The following is a 17,263-nucleotide window of genomic DNA, read 5'->3' as shown; positions in this document are numbered from 1 at the left end:
GCTGCCCCTGATGGGGGGGGGGGCTAAAGTGGTCTAAAATTGCCTCAATTGACCCTTTTTGTGCACCACATTATCTTCAAATTGTTTACTCTGAGATCCAAGCCACAAAAGAACAGATATTATATTGATAACATATCAAAAAGATGTCATTCGATTGATCTTTTGCACTTTTCCTGAAATAGGAGAACACTCGGCTTTTGGCTAAATAAGATTATTTGTTCATCATTTCCCCCTTCTAGGAGAATGGTGATACACACCCAGTGGCGGACTGGCCACACGGGCATTTGGGCAATGCCCGGTGGCCCGATGGGCCGTTGGGCTGGGGAGCCTGGTAAAATTTACAGCCCATTTTCAGAGTAGTTAGTAGAATACAGACGGGTTGTGTAGAAATATATATTTTAACTGTGGGAATCAGTCATTCAAAGATTGTCCTCGATCTCTGCTGCTACAAAGTGCTCCTCAGGTTGAACCTTTTCACCGATGCTTACAAGAGCATTGGGCTTGCTTACAAGCTGCTGGCAACGCTACCTGTGTCACAAGTGTCATGTGAACGTTCTTTCTCTGCCTTGAAGAGACTCGAAAAACCGTTTGAAGAAGTACAATAACACAGTAACATCTTGAGGCGTTCATGTTGATGTCTGTGGAAAAAAGGATCTTGGCCAAACTTGACACTAAAAATATCATTGATTGTGTGGCTGTCAGAAGCAGCGAACTGCGTAGGCTCCTACTCTCGTATAGACATGACATGTGCTCATGTTATTGAACATATATGTTTAAGTGGATTTTATTTAGGTTTTTTTTCAATTTTTTCAAGCATGTTGTCACAAAATGCTTGAAAACTAATAAAAATCCAATCTAAAACATATATTATTGCCTATTTTTGTTTACGTTTTCAACTGTCCTCAATTTAATCAAGTGTTGCTTCAGGAAACTATTTTGGGGTCTATTTTAGAGGATTATTGTAACCTAAAAAATTGAGATATATAGCACCATTTTGCATCTAGGCATTCCTTAACTTCAAAAAAATCTCAGTTTGGGAGGGGGACACCCCCTCCACTAATACCCCTCCCCAGGGCGGCGATCACTATAAGTAACATGTCGATGAATAATGGGCCGGCCTATAGCTGGGTGAAAAATGCCAGGGCCGGTTTTAAGACCCCGAGCCCCTGTACACACCTGACGATGATCTCACAGTCTCGATGCAATGGGACTGGGCTCGTTTGTTGTTTTGTCTTCGTGCCCAGGCCCGCCCGCCACAGGGGGTATCTTGGACGGATGACTCTTCTAAGATAGTATCAGACTATGTGATTCCTTCATAACTATGATATACGGTGATTATGAACTTTACTCAATATATGGGAAATACAGGGTCTTCATTCACACTCAAAGTAATGTAGGTACTATATGCAAGACCAAAAATTTGTAATGAATTTGTCCCAAAAATGTCTTAGAATGACCCTACTCCTCTGCAACTTGTAATGCTAATATTCCTTCACTATTGATCCATTCTGATACCATGTGCGAGTATAGATGATTTCTTTTGCGCCTTCATTTTCGACAGAAATCAGAGACGACGATAACCAGGTAAGGCCCGGGACAATTATGTTTCCGGGCTACATGCTCTTACTCTTTAATTTTAAAGTGAAAATGAAAAGCCCATTGTCTCATATTTCCCCCGAGTCGGCTTCTTCATATTTTTCCGGCCTCCTTATTGATCCCAGGTCAGAGAATATAGGCACCGAAGGCGACACCAGGTTGAAATACCGAAACACAGGTTTCCTCTTGGTTGCGAAAAGGGAGTGATTCGCCTGATGTGCTAAATGCACCACTGGTTTGAAGGCGTCAGCGACGCCGGTTGTACAACTGAGACAGCAGCAATTGATACCCAGGTCCGCACCTCTCCTGAGCCCCTCTCGTCAGGGCTGGTAGTAATTTGGGTGTCTACCGAACAAATAATATTTTTGAGACAAAATTCATCATCTTGTTGGGAAAGTAGGCTATTTTTTCATTCCTATATGCATATCTTCGGACAATCTGATTGCTCGCTTGAGCGGCCGACAATGAACGGTAGTTCTAGGGGAGGGGTTGGGGACATTTCGATGTGGTTGAAGTGGCGGTCGTCTAAATAAGTTTGAGAACCACTGGGTTAGGGCATATGTTTTGTGCTATTGTTTTTTTCATACCAAATATCCTATCGTTATCAAATATCCTCCTTATTGTTGTGTTCCTTTTTGGTTTTCCGAAAGGGAAAGCTATGGAGGAGTCACTTTTACCGACCTGGCAAATTGTGAGGGGAACGGCGGTGACTATACCGCGGATGATCAATCTACAGAAACTCTGTATTCAAAGCCACAGACTTCGTTGGGCAGCGACAGCAAGACCGTCATTTCCCGGAAAGATTGCTATTACTAAAATCGTAGTGTGCGACTGTTAGACAAACACATTTAATATAGGTAGAATAATACATGTTTAGTTATAAGCCGTTGCTAAAAACAGATTCAAAACGTCGAGTTAGTAACTTTTAAATATTCATATTATGGACGGGGTTTATTTGGATCCCAACGGAAAATATCTTCGAGAAAAACAAAGTTGAAAGTTGTAAATTTTTCGACTTTTATGCCACCATTTGAAGTAAGATTTGAATAGATAAGCTAGTTATGTATGTCGTTATGGCATCGTGGAATCAGTGAGGTTGAGAAAAACCATAGAAAAGGACGCAAAATGCTGCTTCAACTAACTTGACAAGGACAAAACGATCATTACTTTTTTTTTATGTAACACTAATACCCTTAGCGTTTTATGATTTTGTGAGAGTAATTCCCCATACCCCACTACATGAAAATCTTTGAGAAATAAAGAGTGAGGCATAACATCCTTATCCAATCAATACATTAATGAATTAATTTAATGACAAAATGTTTATCACCAAAACAATAAAAACAGGATATTTTCTATTCCACTCTTCCCGCAGAAACTTTGTACAAACATCTTCATTATTTATGAATATATATTTTTATCAATGGGTACTAGCGTGCTGAATTATTTATGAATATATATTTATATCAATGGGTAGTAGCGTCCTGAATCATTTATGAATATGTATTTGTATCAATGGGTAGTAGCGTCCTGAATCATTTATGAATATACATTTTTATCAATGGGTACTAGCGTGCTGAATTATTTATGAATATATAGTTATATCAATGGGTAGTAGCGTCCTGAATCATTTATGAATATATATTTGTATCAATGGGTACTAGCGTGCTGAATTATTTATGAATATATATTTATATCAATGGGTAGTTGCATGCTGAATCATTTATGAATATATATTTGTATCATGGGTAGCAGTGTGCTGAATCATTTATGAATATATATTTGTATCAATGGGTACTAGCGTGCTGAATTATTTATGAATATATATTTATATCAATGGGTAGTAGCGTCCTGAATCATTTATGAATATATATTTGTATCAATGGGTAGTTGCGTGCTCAATTATTTATGAATATATATTTGTATCATGGGTAGCAGTGTGCTGAATCATTTTATTTTCAAGAAGTAGGTTACTATCAGCTAGTTCTCATAATTGTTTACTGTTGGTTCAAGTTTTACAGATACAAAAACAAAGTAACAATCGCTAAAAAAAAGCAAAATCAACCAAAATATAACACAAGTACAGTCGAAATGATGGTGTATCCTTCAAAATTTTATTTGACAAACACAAGGTTTTTTTGAAGCTGACTCACAAGGAAAGTATTTCCTGTTTTATTTACAGTACCTGGGTAATAAAACCCATCCTTGGTCACTGCTCAATATACATAGACAAAAGCTGCCTTACTTTTCACATTACAGCTGGTTTGGAGAGAACAAAAGCTAACATAGGATCTCAGTGTCCAGAATATATTGTAACTAACTAATGGCAAAGGGAAGTTACTTGTGGCTGACATGCCAATAAACAAATCAGCCCACAATTCTACACTGATTGAGTATGTAGGTCCCAAAAGCGCTTAGGATTAGGAAATCTACCCCAGCCTACACTAAACCTATTGCTCAAGTTGGGCATAGTGAAAGTTTGGTTTCCCTCTGGACCTTTGCTCCAACTCAGTTTCTATCCGGCTCTGTGGTTACAAAAAATGTTAGCTGGTCTCAAAAGGACTTTTTTTTTACCCAAACTAATAAGTGTAAATATTTATATATTCCTTTAACTTCTGTTTTGCTCAAAGCACATTTTTTAATAAGCCTTGTAAATGTGTACATTTACACCCTCATACAAAGAAAATAAGTACCCCACATGCCTATTGAACTAGTGTCCCCTGTTTTTTTTTGTTTCAGTCCGTCTATGAAAGATCCTGCTAGGAGCGGAAAAAGGCAGGACCGATAACTTTTTTACAAAAGAAACGAGTATGAAAAATGAAAATAATACAAAAGAAATCTGGAAAGTGTAATAATGGTTAATACAGAATGTTCTGTGTCCATAATGACATTCACAGGGAAGAAAAAAAAAATAATAGGTAAGCAAATGTACACAAGGTTTCTTAAGAACCTTTCTTTTATTTTGTACACGAGCTGCTTACAATTACCTTCAACACAATCAATGGTGTTTGAACCAAGCTGAAACATTAATGTGTCAATGTTCTCTTTCTTACAGTTAGCATTAGTAAAATTAAGGAAAAAAAAATTGATGCAGTCACAAGGTTTTGAAGTAAGGAGAATGTGATGTTTCATTTATGATATATGTCCCTTGCCTCATAACTCAATAAACAGAAACCATGACCCCATCATACACATCTATGTTTCTTCAATGTAACCACACATACAGTAGTTTCTTTATAATTATCAGGTAAAATAATGTTTGATTCCAAACTACCTGGAACACCCTTCCATCTTATTAAGAGATCGAATGAAGTTAACATCATTGGAATGTACCTGCTTAATTCACCATGTAATCAAATCATGACAAATTTTTGCTTGCCCACAAATTTTAAAGAATGGTATCATTTTATTTGGCAAACCGCTTACCTAATTTGATTAATCGTGGTGCAATTTTGGGGGACTTTTAAGTAACTTTTAAACTTTTGTCCATACATTCCCGTAAGTCTCGTTAGGTGCTACAAGAATGTGGAAAATTCGACACAGAATGCAGAATTTTGGAAGTGACATCCTCTAAAAATTGTCGAGCTTTTATTGGTGCCAACCAAACTGATGCTCCTCCACTTACGAGCACCAGGAGAGCTGGTAGGCAAAGACTCTCAATGCTGGTACAGTTCAAAGTCCATTAGGGCATCAATATGATCGTCAATGCTGGTTTTAAAGTTTCTAGCATAAGAAGCATGTACATTGTACAAAACAGCCACTATTCATGTCTAATCTTTGCTGTGACATTTCTTACTAATCTTGTCTAACTACTTCAAGAAAAAATAAAACAAAGTACCTTTGCACTCTGATCACAACAACAGTAAAATTAATTCCAATTGAAAGAGAAGAGCGTTTTCATGACTTAAAGATTGTCAACAACATCAACGGCACATTGTAACCCACTCACCTCCCCCATCCCCCACCCCCCCACCTACCCCTCACATACCAAATCATTTTCTTGAGTCAACGAAAAGACTTGCCAATGAAACAAAGGCGTCTGTCATCTGAATTGCCTCGCTGTATTAGTTTTGATATTCTGACCTTTCGATTGGTACTGAGAATAAACTCTCCTGCACCTACTGAAAGTGCCTTGATGTATAAGCTTTGGTACCCCTGACGTTTCGATGTATCCACGCTCAGGGATAACCTTGCTCAAACATCGTAGGTGGCTCAAAAAAAGACTATCATTTTAATTTGTGAGTCATCTTGAACAGGAAATGAACGTCGTAGACGACAAAGCTTTCTCAAAGTCCGAAAAATTTCAAGTTTCGATCCATTCCCGTGGAGGCCAGGAAAGAGGCGTGGTTTCCGAAACGAACACCAGTAGCGATATCGGTGTGGTCTGCAAAACAGAAGAGGAAGCAACACATCGAATGTCATTTACGTAGGGTTAACACAACTTATGGCGGACATTTTTGGCAAGTATCACAACAGTCAATACTCTCAAACTATAGGATATCTGCATAAATAAATGAACAATTCATATTCACTCATATAGTTCATTTACTTTTATAATTCAGTTACTTATATTAGAATATAGGAATGCCTGTTTTCCTGTAAAATCCCATATTTGGCACTTTCTGGGTTGTAATGAATGAAACTTTGGCGTGATCCCTGGTAACACGGTATGCAAGGTACTGTGGCTTCTGACTGGCGCCCCCAGCAAAGAAATGGCTATATAGGGATCGTCACTAGCTAAGGGCTGGATAGCTAAGTTGGTAGAGCGCTGGGCTTGTAACCCAGAGATGACTGGTTCGAATCACGGTCTAGCCATAAATTTCTTTGCTCTCTTCCACAATAGGAGTTTTGGTGTTAATCAGAAGAGGAAATATTTAACAAAACAACAACACCAATACTAAAGAAATCTTCATCATATACACTTGACTTGTGTCTCTGTGTTTCCTCATTCACTCAGTAACACCAGAGAAACTACCCGTCCACAAGACGTAACCATGTTCCATTATACTCATCAAACCAGTTGGCGGGTCCGAGGCTTTCTGGCATATCTCACAGAAATAGTCAAGTTAGCCTCCAAGGTGCTATCTCTTGCTAATGCTACACTGTGGTCATCAAAATCAAATGAAGATACTGATTAAAGATCTCTCCTATCGAGTCAACAACCATGACCTCAGTGTTACTGAACGTGGACTTTATTTGAATTATTTTTTGGTGAATGAGGAATCTGTGCTTTTATACTAGTGTTCAACCGATTATGCATAACAGAAAATACCGATTACCGATTATTTTTTTCATAATCGTACCGATTCCGATTCCGATTCCGATTATTTGAAAATGAGAAAATATCTCGTATATACGAAATCGGCAATAAAGTTTGACAGAAAACAATTATTGTTGTGATTTTCCCCTGTTTCCTTTTGCTTCGTTGTTATACAAGGCTCTAAGGTATCATTTTATATGTACCAAATTACCTCTGTAGTTTCTCGGAAAGAAAGAAAAAGTTTTTTTTTTTTTTTAAATTTTCAAAATACGGAAATATGACATCCTACCTAGTCAGCACTGTGCTAAGCGAATGGCCTAACCACCTCGACGTGAATGTCACCTGTTAATGGCTTGAAATGGGCTAAGAATAGTTACTCAAAATATCCATCTCAAAAAGTATCTCAGACAAACCATCCATCTTCAATTTTTACCAAAGTGTCAATTTTAATGACATATTGCCTTCATTCCGACATTATTTTGTACTTATTTTCAGTATTATACCGTTTATGAACAAATAGAAATGTTACGAACTTGAAGTTAAACATACCTATTCGTTACCTATTTAACTCCATTCAGGTTCAATTAGAAAATGTAAGCTTAGGCCAATCAAACTGAAAAGCAAATTGTACCATCGTAACTTGTTTAGAATTACTTTAAAATGTAATACCAGATTGATGTAAAGAAATAATAACTAGAAACTACTCCAATATAAAATATAACATTCCCTCTATAAGACATATCACTTACAGTACCTTCCAAACAAATGCCGATTTCCAGCAAATTGAAAGTTGTAAAGTAAGCTACGCATTTTTTTTTTTTTTTGCAAACCGATGGTTAGGCTACATTTCGTATTGACTTAGTGTGGTTGTTAGGCTAACATGTGGTCGAAGATTGCAGTTTCCGTGGATATTTTTATTTTTTATTTGCGACACAACTAGAGCGAATAAACAGATGGCAATGTTAGATTTCCATGCAGTTGACTTAGTGTGAAGTAAGGCTACCATGTGGTCGGAGATTTGTGAGGATTTTAGGATATTTTCGCTGGTACTGACATTGTTTCGTGCAGGCCGTAATTTGCCACGGGAACTTCCCGGTGATTGTGCGCGACCCTCTCGCACTGCTTCAAATTTGATGCGAGATGTGAAAACTGTTTGCTCGATTCGCGCTGCAACTGCAATTCCTAGCTAAAGCAAACGCATGTCACAATTCATTTTACACAGACACCTGATATAACGAGGGCGATTTTCTTATATTTTTTTTCGCACTCGTAATTGTGCTTTAGGAGGGCTTTTTAGCACTTGCGAGGGCGAATCGCCCATAGCCCCCGCTTATTTCCGACCCTGTCAAGCACATTCGTTAATTCGCGAAATTGGTATTGCTGCTATGCTTACTGTGCCAAGAAATTTGAAGTCACTAACCACGAGGGAAGCAAAATCGGCGACCCTGGCAGCGTAAATTGATGAAAGTATACACTGTGAAAGACGTATCGAGGGTGTCTTATTTTAATATTTCGTAGTAAAAGAACAAACCTAATACATCAGTTGATATTTTCAACTTCCATGTTTTTCAATAATGATATTTTCACCTTCCATATGTTTTTGAATAATCGGTATGACATAACTGGTATTCCACGTAATTTTTACCGATTCCGATTATGTTCCGATTATGCAATATTCGTACCGATTCCGATTCCGATTAGGTTAATCGGTTGAACACTATTTTATACTCCTTTCACTTGTAAAACCACAGCAAAGCGTCTCAAGAGTTATGATCATGTTAACGACCACATTCAGAGAACAAGAAGAAGCAGAGACAACACAATCCCTTACCACTGAAAATACAGAGATCCTGCCACTGTTTACACAGGTACACACGGACATCAGAACCAGCGACAGCTAAGTAGGTGCCACTCTGGTCAAAGGTCAGAGACTTAACCTACAAATAAAACAAAAGACATGATGAGGCATTATAACTGGAAATCATAATACATTGAGGAATGTTGACCTTTAAGTAATTGCTGGAGATTGTTAGACTAACGACGTAGAAAGTGCACTGTCTCACATCAGGGATGAACCTAGTTATAAACTAACAACGTAGATAGTGCACTGTCTCACCTCAGGGATGAACTAAGATATAAACTAACAACGTAGATAGTGCACTGTCTCACTTCAGGGATTAACTAAGGTATAAACTAACAACGTAGATAGTGCACTGTCTCACTTCAGGGATTAACTAAGGTATAAACTAACAACGTAGATAGTGCACTGTCTCACCTCAGGGATGAACTAAGATATACACTAACAACGTAGATAGTGCACTGTCTCACTTCAGGGATTAACTAAGTTATAAACTAACAACGTAGATAGTGCACTGGCTCACCTCAGGGATGAACTAAGATATAAACTTACAACGTAGATAGTGCACTCTATCGAACTAAGTTATTAACTAACAATGTAAATAGTGCACTGTCTCACCTCAGGGATGAACTAAGTTATAAACTAACAATGTAGATAGTGCACTGTCTCACCTCAGGGATGAACTAAGTTATAAACTAACAATGTAGATAGTGCACTGTCTCACCTCAGGGATGAACTAAGTTATAAACTAACAATGTAGATAGTGCACTGCCTCACCTCAGGGATGAACTTAGTTATAAACTAACAACGTAGATAGTGCACTGTCTCACCTCAGGGATGAACTTCGTTATAAACTAACAATGTAGATAGTGCACTGTCTCACCTCAGGGATGAACTTAGTTATAAACTAACTACGTAGATAGTGCAGTCTCACCTCATATCGATCATCAAGAGAGATATTCTTAAAATTTTTCAACTTTCTCAGATCCCAAAGCTTGATGACTGCATCGTCTGCTGCCGTGGCCAAGTAATAACCGTTCTCCGAGAAAGCAAGGGCTGTGATTGGTCCAGAGTGACCGGGGAAGTTGGCGACATTCGTACGTTCTTTCAAATTCCAAATCTTGATGATGCTATCGTCCGTTCCTGTTCCGAAGATGAGGCCGTCTGGATGAAACTGAGCACAGGTCAACGCTGGTGAAAGAATATAAAGACGATGTAACAGTAAAACCAAAGCCTGGGCAATGACTGATATTTATAAAACAACAACCTTCTTCTCTCATTGGTAGGGCTTGTTGAGCAGTGTATTAATGTCTGCCTGATTCTTCACCTAGTAAAAAAGTAAGGTCATTCATTCTGTGATAAACATCTTTTTGGGTGGCTTTCACTGATTGATGAGGAAATAAGCTATTGTATAATATTGACAAAGAACTTGTAGGATTTGTTACAAAACAGGTACACTCTAGTACATTGTTATGTGGCAGCAAGGCCTTCACTGGTAGCTCTTGGGAAATTAAGATTCAAGAATTTTCCGTCCATTTTTACTTCAGAGAACAACAATTGATGTATTTGTCTATTATCTACGCATTTTCAAATGTTCAATTCATATACATAATAGTTGTCTATACTTTGACATTTCAATATGCTGTCCTAATCTTTGACAAAAACATTGATTATAGAAATCGTAACTATTGTGTGATTATTCATCATGTAACTTCAAAAGGAAAGGCATTATTAGCAATAAATACATTAATGTTTTTTCTGGCTGATTTCCAATTTTCATGATGTTTATGTTTTAATTTTTTGCTGATTTCAATTTTACTGATGGGTGGGAGTAAATGGCCCTGAGACAGAATCAGATTCTCAATGAGATCGACCAATGTTCAGGGTAGGCTGGTAGAGTTCCCAAGCCAAAGGCCTCAGGGGCCTGCATAACCAATAAATGTAAGACAGTGGGACAACTTTTCTGTTACGGGTCGGATAGATAAATCTTGGGCGGGCTGAATTTGGAAGATGACCACCTTTGAGAACTACTGTCTGAGACGCTTCACCAATCACTTCACTGGCAATATAACACTGTCAGAGGATGATTTGAGTGTGAAAAAGAGAAACGTTTTCAACTCACCACTACTGACAGATTCATCTGCGACTTTGGTAAGGACGCGCCCAGTAGCGATATCCGAGAAAGCCCAGTGTTTGTCCTCCGAGCAGCTGAGGAGATAATCGCCGGTAGCGTGCAAGCTGAGACCAGTGACGGGGGCGTCGTGGGCGTTGATGGTCTGTGTACACGAGGCATTTGCGACGATCCAAATACGGATGGTAGTATCCGGCGAAGATGTAAAGACAACATCCTGACGAGATCAGAAACAAGGAGTGATATGATGATATGTTGAGATGCCATCCATGCCGTGAAATGATCACTTCATGATCTGATTCAAATTCATTGCTTTAATTATTTTAAATGAGAGGTCTATGTTACTGAAATACAGTTTTGGAATTATGACCTGCAAACATCACTTAGCAATTACAGATTTTTCTTAAACCGCACCTGGATAGTGCTCATTACCATGGATTTTCAAGGAACACTTCCAGTAAACATGAAACACTGACTAAGCATATACTATGGTTTCATTATAGGCTTATACAGTCCAGAGAGCAAAAGGGTATGGATTTCCAGAAACTTTCAGCTTCTCATGTATTGTACCTATGTAAGGCAACAAGAGAAGACCGACTGGGAATTTATAAGCACTTTGTAAAGACCAACCACATTTTTGGATCGAATGGAATTTGAACAGGTCAGTGATGTCAGGATTGCAAGACTTGTGCTCTATTTGAACATGCAGTGTCAGTAAACTAGGTACGTACCTCTGTGGGGTGGTAGATAACATTTGTAACTTTCTTGGTGTGTCCTTTCAAAACGGCGATGACTTGTTCACTTTCCTTGTTGAAGACTACTGCGTTCTTATCAGCGCCCCCTGCGAAAAGTAAAAATCAGGGCAAACTTGAGAAATAAACCCCAAGCAGAATACTTAATCCAATGAAGAAAGTTGGCAATATTGTTGATGGTCCTCTGTGAACACCAAATAGTTGTCCGAATGGGAGTTTTACTGGCCCAAAGTTGGTGTTCTATTCTCCAAACCTACACATTTCTCCTACAGTCTACATATTGGTGTTCTATTCACCAAACCAACACATCTCTCCTACAGTGTACATATTGGTGTTCTATTCACCGAACCAACACATCTCTCCTACATTGTACATATTGCTGTTCTGTTCCCCAAACCTACACATTTCTCCTACAGTCTACATATTGGTGTTCTATTCACCAAACCTACACGTTTTTCCTACGGTGTACATATAGGTGTTCTATTCACCACACTACACACCTCTCCTACAGTATAAATATTGCTGTTCTATTCACCAAACCTACACATCGCTCCCAAATTGTACATATTGCTGTTCTATTCACCAAACATACCCATCTCCCCTACAGTGTACACATTGCTGTTCTATTCACTAAACCTACACATCACCATATTGCTGTTCTATACATTAAACTTACACATCTCTCCTACAGTGTAAATATTGATCATGACTTGTTATTTCGGACAACTAGTAAGACATGGTTGTCCAAGGACAACCAAAAAGTAAAAATCCTAGTAAACTTGCCCTGAAAGAAGTTACATCATTCCTTAACATGGGCTTTCTTACACTCCGTTTTTACTTCACAAAATGCCCTGAACATTTTGATGAGGCAAGTGCTAGGATGAGATTTAAGGTGAGGGCTTACCTGTGAGTACTTTGTTGGTGTCAGCTGCTTGCAGATCCAATGAGAGGATACCAGGAATACTGGAACTATGTAGACCCTGGGGAGGTTAATAGTAATATCTGTGATTAATATTGGCTCTTCATCAACCATTATAACTTATTATATTCAAGAACACATCCCTCTCTTCACCCCCACCCCCAAAATAAAATAAATGAAGAGAAAAAAAGCTTCCTGCTTGTAGCTTTTTGAAAACTACCAGTCTGTTATTCCACAGTACCAAGGAGTACCATGCAACTGAACGAAAAAGTTTCAGTTACATTTCCACAAAAAGATTTAGACAGGGACATAAACCTTTATGGAAGGGCCAGAAAAGTATCAAGCATTCTATAAAGGAGGGGATGAGGCCTTGGGGTCATTGAAGTAGACTATTATGTAGGGGATCAGAGGGGTCTTCACCCAGATAGAAATTTAATGTCAATGTCAGATGGTACATTCTGAAGCATATTTAGACAATAAATGATGTCTGTAAGTAGCTCTAATGCATTGTTGTACTTATTGATAGCCTAGATAGGATATATCCCCCATACAAGATGTCTACTTCTTCCCTTGCTGAATGTAAAATAAAAATCCCCCAACTGAGCCATTTGCCTTTGACTGACGATGGGAGGTGGGGCGGCCTCGTCCACCTTGCACCCACCACTATATATTTGAGATTTAATGTTTCAAACAAAGGAAGAAAGCTTTTAGAGATGCTTTATCTGACAACAATCATGTGATTTGAAAAAAACAGTTATACTTCCAACAACGCTGGTTCCAAATCGCCCACTACTCAACAATTCCCTAACTATTTCAAATTTAAAAATAGGTGTTGATATAACGGTAAAAGACACTAAACTTTACGAGTCAAAGATGTAAACACTTCCAATCTCTTTTCCAATCATTTTCAATCTCTGCCAAATCAAAATGTCTGAGGTGAGGTTTCTGTGAAGTTAACTACAGGAGGTAAAACACTCTCTCAAAAAGTACAGAATGATAAAAAGTAATTTAATAGTTTACTACTCACTGGATGAGAGGCTTTAGGTTTGAAGACTCTGATGTCATCTGATGGTAATAGCTCCTTAGGCACATTCTTTCCTCGTTTCTTACGCTCTGCTGTAAGCAGGTTGGCTTTCTCTTGCAACTGTTTGAGAAACCGAAGGAGATCAATCATTGACAAACAGTCCTGAAGGTTTAATGGCTATTAATTTTACACAAAGTACTGTAACGTATTGAAACTAGCCAGGTCACAGGTGGACCGCAGAGTTTCTTTAGTAAGGAACTAACATCAATTGGAATGACCTGAACAGATACTGCATCGCAACTGAAATTGTGCAAGGTTGATCGGGGGGTCTCATTTTTCTAAAAAAGCCAAGACAAACACTGCTTGAATGGAGAAAATGGCCAACAGACAAAATCAAACTTATACCTATACCTAGCTACGTGCAGGGTAGGACGGTAGGGTGCTCAAATTTGAGACCACAAGGGTAATACAAACCCTATTAGTGCAAGACTGGAGCCATTAATCTAGCTGTTTTTTTTTAAATTATATTTGGCTTCATTTTCTTGCAGGTCGGTAAGAAATATTTCACTGGATGGGTTTGATCTGCAGGCCGCCTATTGAAAACTCCTCCCGTCATACATCATAAAAATAAACTTTCTGATGCAGTGTTCACGTTTTCCATCGCAGTGTTTCGTTATCAGATAAAGGGTAAACTTTCTTGGTGTACTGTTCATTCATATACACTTAACTGTCTGTCTTTCTTCCTTAATATATGTTTCTTTTTTTTTCAAGAGCAGTTTCCTCAGGCGTAACTTTACCTTTTGTATAATTTCATCAGTCATGCCGGCTGGGCCACCCTCTGCTGCCTCCATAGGTTCTGGGACTGGTGGTTGAGCTGCAGCACCTGGTGGGAGAGCACCTGGAATGGGTGCCATACCTGGTACAGCGTGGGGCTTGAGAGTAGCCAAAGCTGGGGAGATAAAGATGTACAGTAAGCATGCTGACAAGGAAGTCAAAGACTATACGATATTATAATTAACATGATCTTTGATCATTACTGTCAAGTTGTTATCAATGTTGTTTTTTCAAATTTCAAATCAAACATTAGAGTCAAAAGAAGCTGTGAATAGATTTCATAAACCAGTCTGTACCTTCTCACACATCATAGAATCTAGATTATGTAGCAACTTTGCCAATTTGTATTGTTATTGCAACATCACATAGATTTTCAAATTAAGCACAAATTAGTAAAACACAAATTAAGCACACCTCAGACCTAAACAATAAACAGCTATAAACTTAACAGTGAAATATAACTTCCAATCATGAGAGACAACCAGCTTTGGAGGTTGTCCGGCAGAAGCTTAAATACCCACATCTAGAAACTGACCCAAAGGCGGTGTTTTATTCACCAAACAATGTACACATTGATCATTCTTTGTTATATTGCTACATTTTTTTGGACAACCAAATTTGCTGCTGTTCGGACACCCAAAAAGTCAGACCTGGTTGTCTTAAAAAAAAACCTTAACAACGTGCACTAACAACGAATAAGAACGATGGCCAACCTTCACGAGCAGCAGTGACTTCCTTTGTTAACCTGGCAACAACACGACAGGCTGCGTCGTGCTGATACAGAGCGTGGGACAGCTCCTGACGTGCAGTCTGCAGCTGTTGTCGAAGGGTGAAACTGTGAAGCATGCATGCATCCCATTCATCTTGGAGTATTTTCAGGATGGCTGGAATACTGGTGGCTGTCGGTGGTCTGGGTTTAACAAGCGGACTCACTAGATTTGAAGTAGAAAATGAGGGAATGAATATATGAAAGGTTATTCATTTGTGTTTACTTATTTAAAATGTTCACATGTCTATGCTCCTAGGGACCTTCAAACAATGTTTCTGATTTTTCTTTGAGGGAGGGAAGTGGTTGGAGGGTTTTTTTCTCTCTTTGAGGCTGTGCCTAAGTACTACAATTGCTACAGTACCTATCACACCGGTACTTTCTGCTCCCATCCCCATCCCCCTTTCTCCTCCCTTTGCCTTTATTTGTACCGTATCTTTTGGCAACATTGATTTGACAATACACTTCACAATTGTAAAATAAATTTTACTAAAGTACAAACCTTTAATATCGATGAGTTGTTCTACAGTCAGTGGTTCCTGCGATATTGGATCGACACCATTCTCGGCAATATACTTCTCTATCAGTCGTTTCTCAAATACATGGTTAGATGAGGGTGAGACAACTGGGTGTTCTGGAACTTCATGAGAAACTGTAAAGGAAAGTGGAAATACATACATGAAGAATTTAATAATATAGTCTACAAAAATAGCAGTAAAGGAATATCCTAAGGCAGTTCTTTGTATATAATTTCTGTTCATAAGGGATGGCATAAAGTGCTTATATTGCAATTGATAAATGATTAACTTCTCATTTTGTGTTTGAGTTCTAGCTTGGCAATATATGTCAAAGTTTAGCACTATCCAGGTTGTCCTCAGGAAATTTGAAAGGTGAAACATGCGACAAACTTTCACGGGGTAAAATCGGTGAGAACATTGGTTACAGAGCTCACAACTGAAATGTTTACTGTACATTGAAAGGATATTAATAATAGCATCAACCACCCCATCATCAAAAACATGTGATCACTGTTTTTCTTTATTTTTCAGTCTATTGATTTGACCATGGATTGGATAGGGTTACTAGTGTGTCTAAAGAGGATGTTAAGTTTATATAATAGCAATACCTATGGTACATTCACATTATGGATGCATCCAATTGTGGCGTATAAAATTAGACGTAAATCATAGAGGAAAACAAAACATTATTTATCAGTGTGCAACAATGACATCGCACTTGTTTGCTTTCACTTTGTACGAAAGGCGCAACTTCAACTGTCATAATTGTCAACATCTCAAAAACAGTATATACATAGGAACTGAATGCAAATTTCACCAGAATGCTTAGATTATGTTCCTCTTTAACATATCAACAAGAAATTTTGACCTGGACTATTCTTTTAAGAAGAAAAATTCATTAGCATAACTAACTGTACTTCACCCTATAACTATTTCACAGCCATTTTGATGTTATAGGATTGAAAGGATGCGTTCTTTCGCTAATCCAATTCTGCTGGTAAAATATGGGAAGTGTTCATCTAGGCCTAATCAGGTTAGGCCTCCTAGGCCTACTTCTCATCCCAGTACTCATAGGCCAATGATCAAAATCTCTCAAAGGGACAAGAAATAATATCCTTGTGTCTCAACTGAGCTTGCAGTTGTTCCTGCAAATTGACATCATCTTCTGGCTTAGACGAGTGTGCTATAGCCTTTTGGCTTACAACTGCTGTACTGTGTAAGATGTCAAGGCCAATCTACTTGAGTACAGCATAGGCTAGGCCTACTTTACACACTACACTATGCTAAAATGTGATAGGATATCACCAGTATACAGATAGAACAGAGCACGATCGAGCACCTTCAGCTGAAGAACAAACCAAACATATCATGCAACTGAGGCGATTTTCATTTAAGTAGCATTAAAAGAATACTCACTAGAACAAACCAATGCCATTTTGTCTAGGAACGGTTTACCTCTCTTTCTTCTTCAATGTTGAACACACGCTGGCGCCTGTGTCGATAATCACTTTGGAACGCCGAATGGTACCTGTTTTATCTATACGTCAAAGAACAGTGGTCACATTTAGGTTGTCTCCCGATTTTCTCCCTAATCTCCAGATATTT

General features: G+C 38.4%; 1 protein-coding gene across 1 annotated transcript; it reads right to left on the bottom strand.

Annotated features, from left to right (window-relative positions):
- Positions 1 to 3,688: 3,688 nt before the first annotated feature.
- On the bottom strand, positions 3,689 to 17,233 carry LOC139980862 (pre-mRNA-processing factor 19-like). The gene is made up of 11 exons (XM_071992850.1): positions 17,075 to 17,233; positions 15,643 to 15,792; positions 15,088 to 15,306; positions 14,338 to 14,489; positions 13,544 to 13,660; positions 12,502 to 12,577; positions 11,577 to 11,686; positions 10,837 to 11,062; positions 9,649 to 9,905; positions 8,688 to 8,793; positions 3,689 to 5,980 (listed from the first exon to the last, which is right to left on the bottom strand). The coding sequence occupies exons 1-11, from the start codon at positions 17,091 to 17,093 to the stop codon at positions 5,883 to 5,885; spliced, it is 1,530 nt and encodes a 509-aa protein (XP_071848951.1). The 5' UTR covers positions 17,094 to 17,233; the 3' UTR covers positions 3,689 to 5,882.
- Positions 17,234 to 17,263: the final 30 nt, after the last annotated feature.

This window comes from Apostichopus japonicus, chromosome 15, assembly GCF_037975245.1.
Source record: "Apostichopus japonicus isolate 1M-3 chromosome 15, ASM3797524v1, whole genome shotgun sequence".
NCBI classification, from domain to species: Eukaryota; Metazoa; Echinodermata; class Holothuroidea; order Aspidochirotida; family Stichopodidae; genus Apostichopus; species Apostichopus japonicus.
Note: the sequence above shows the minus strand (reverse complement) of the source record. Positions and strands in the feature narration are given on the sequence as shown.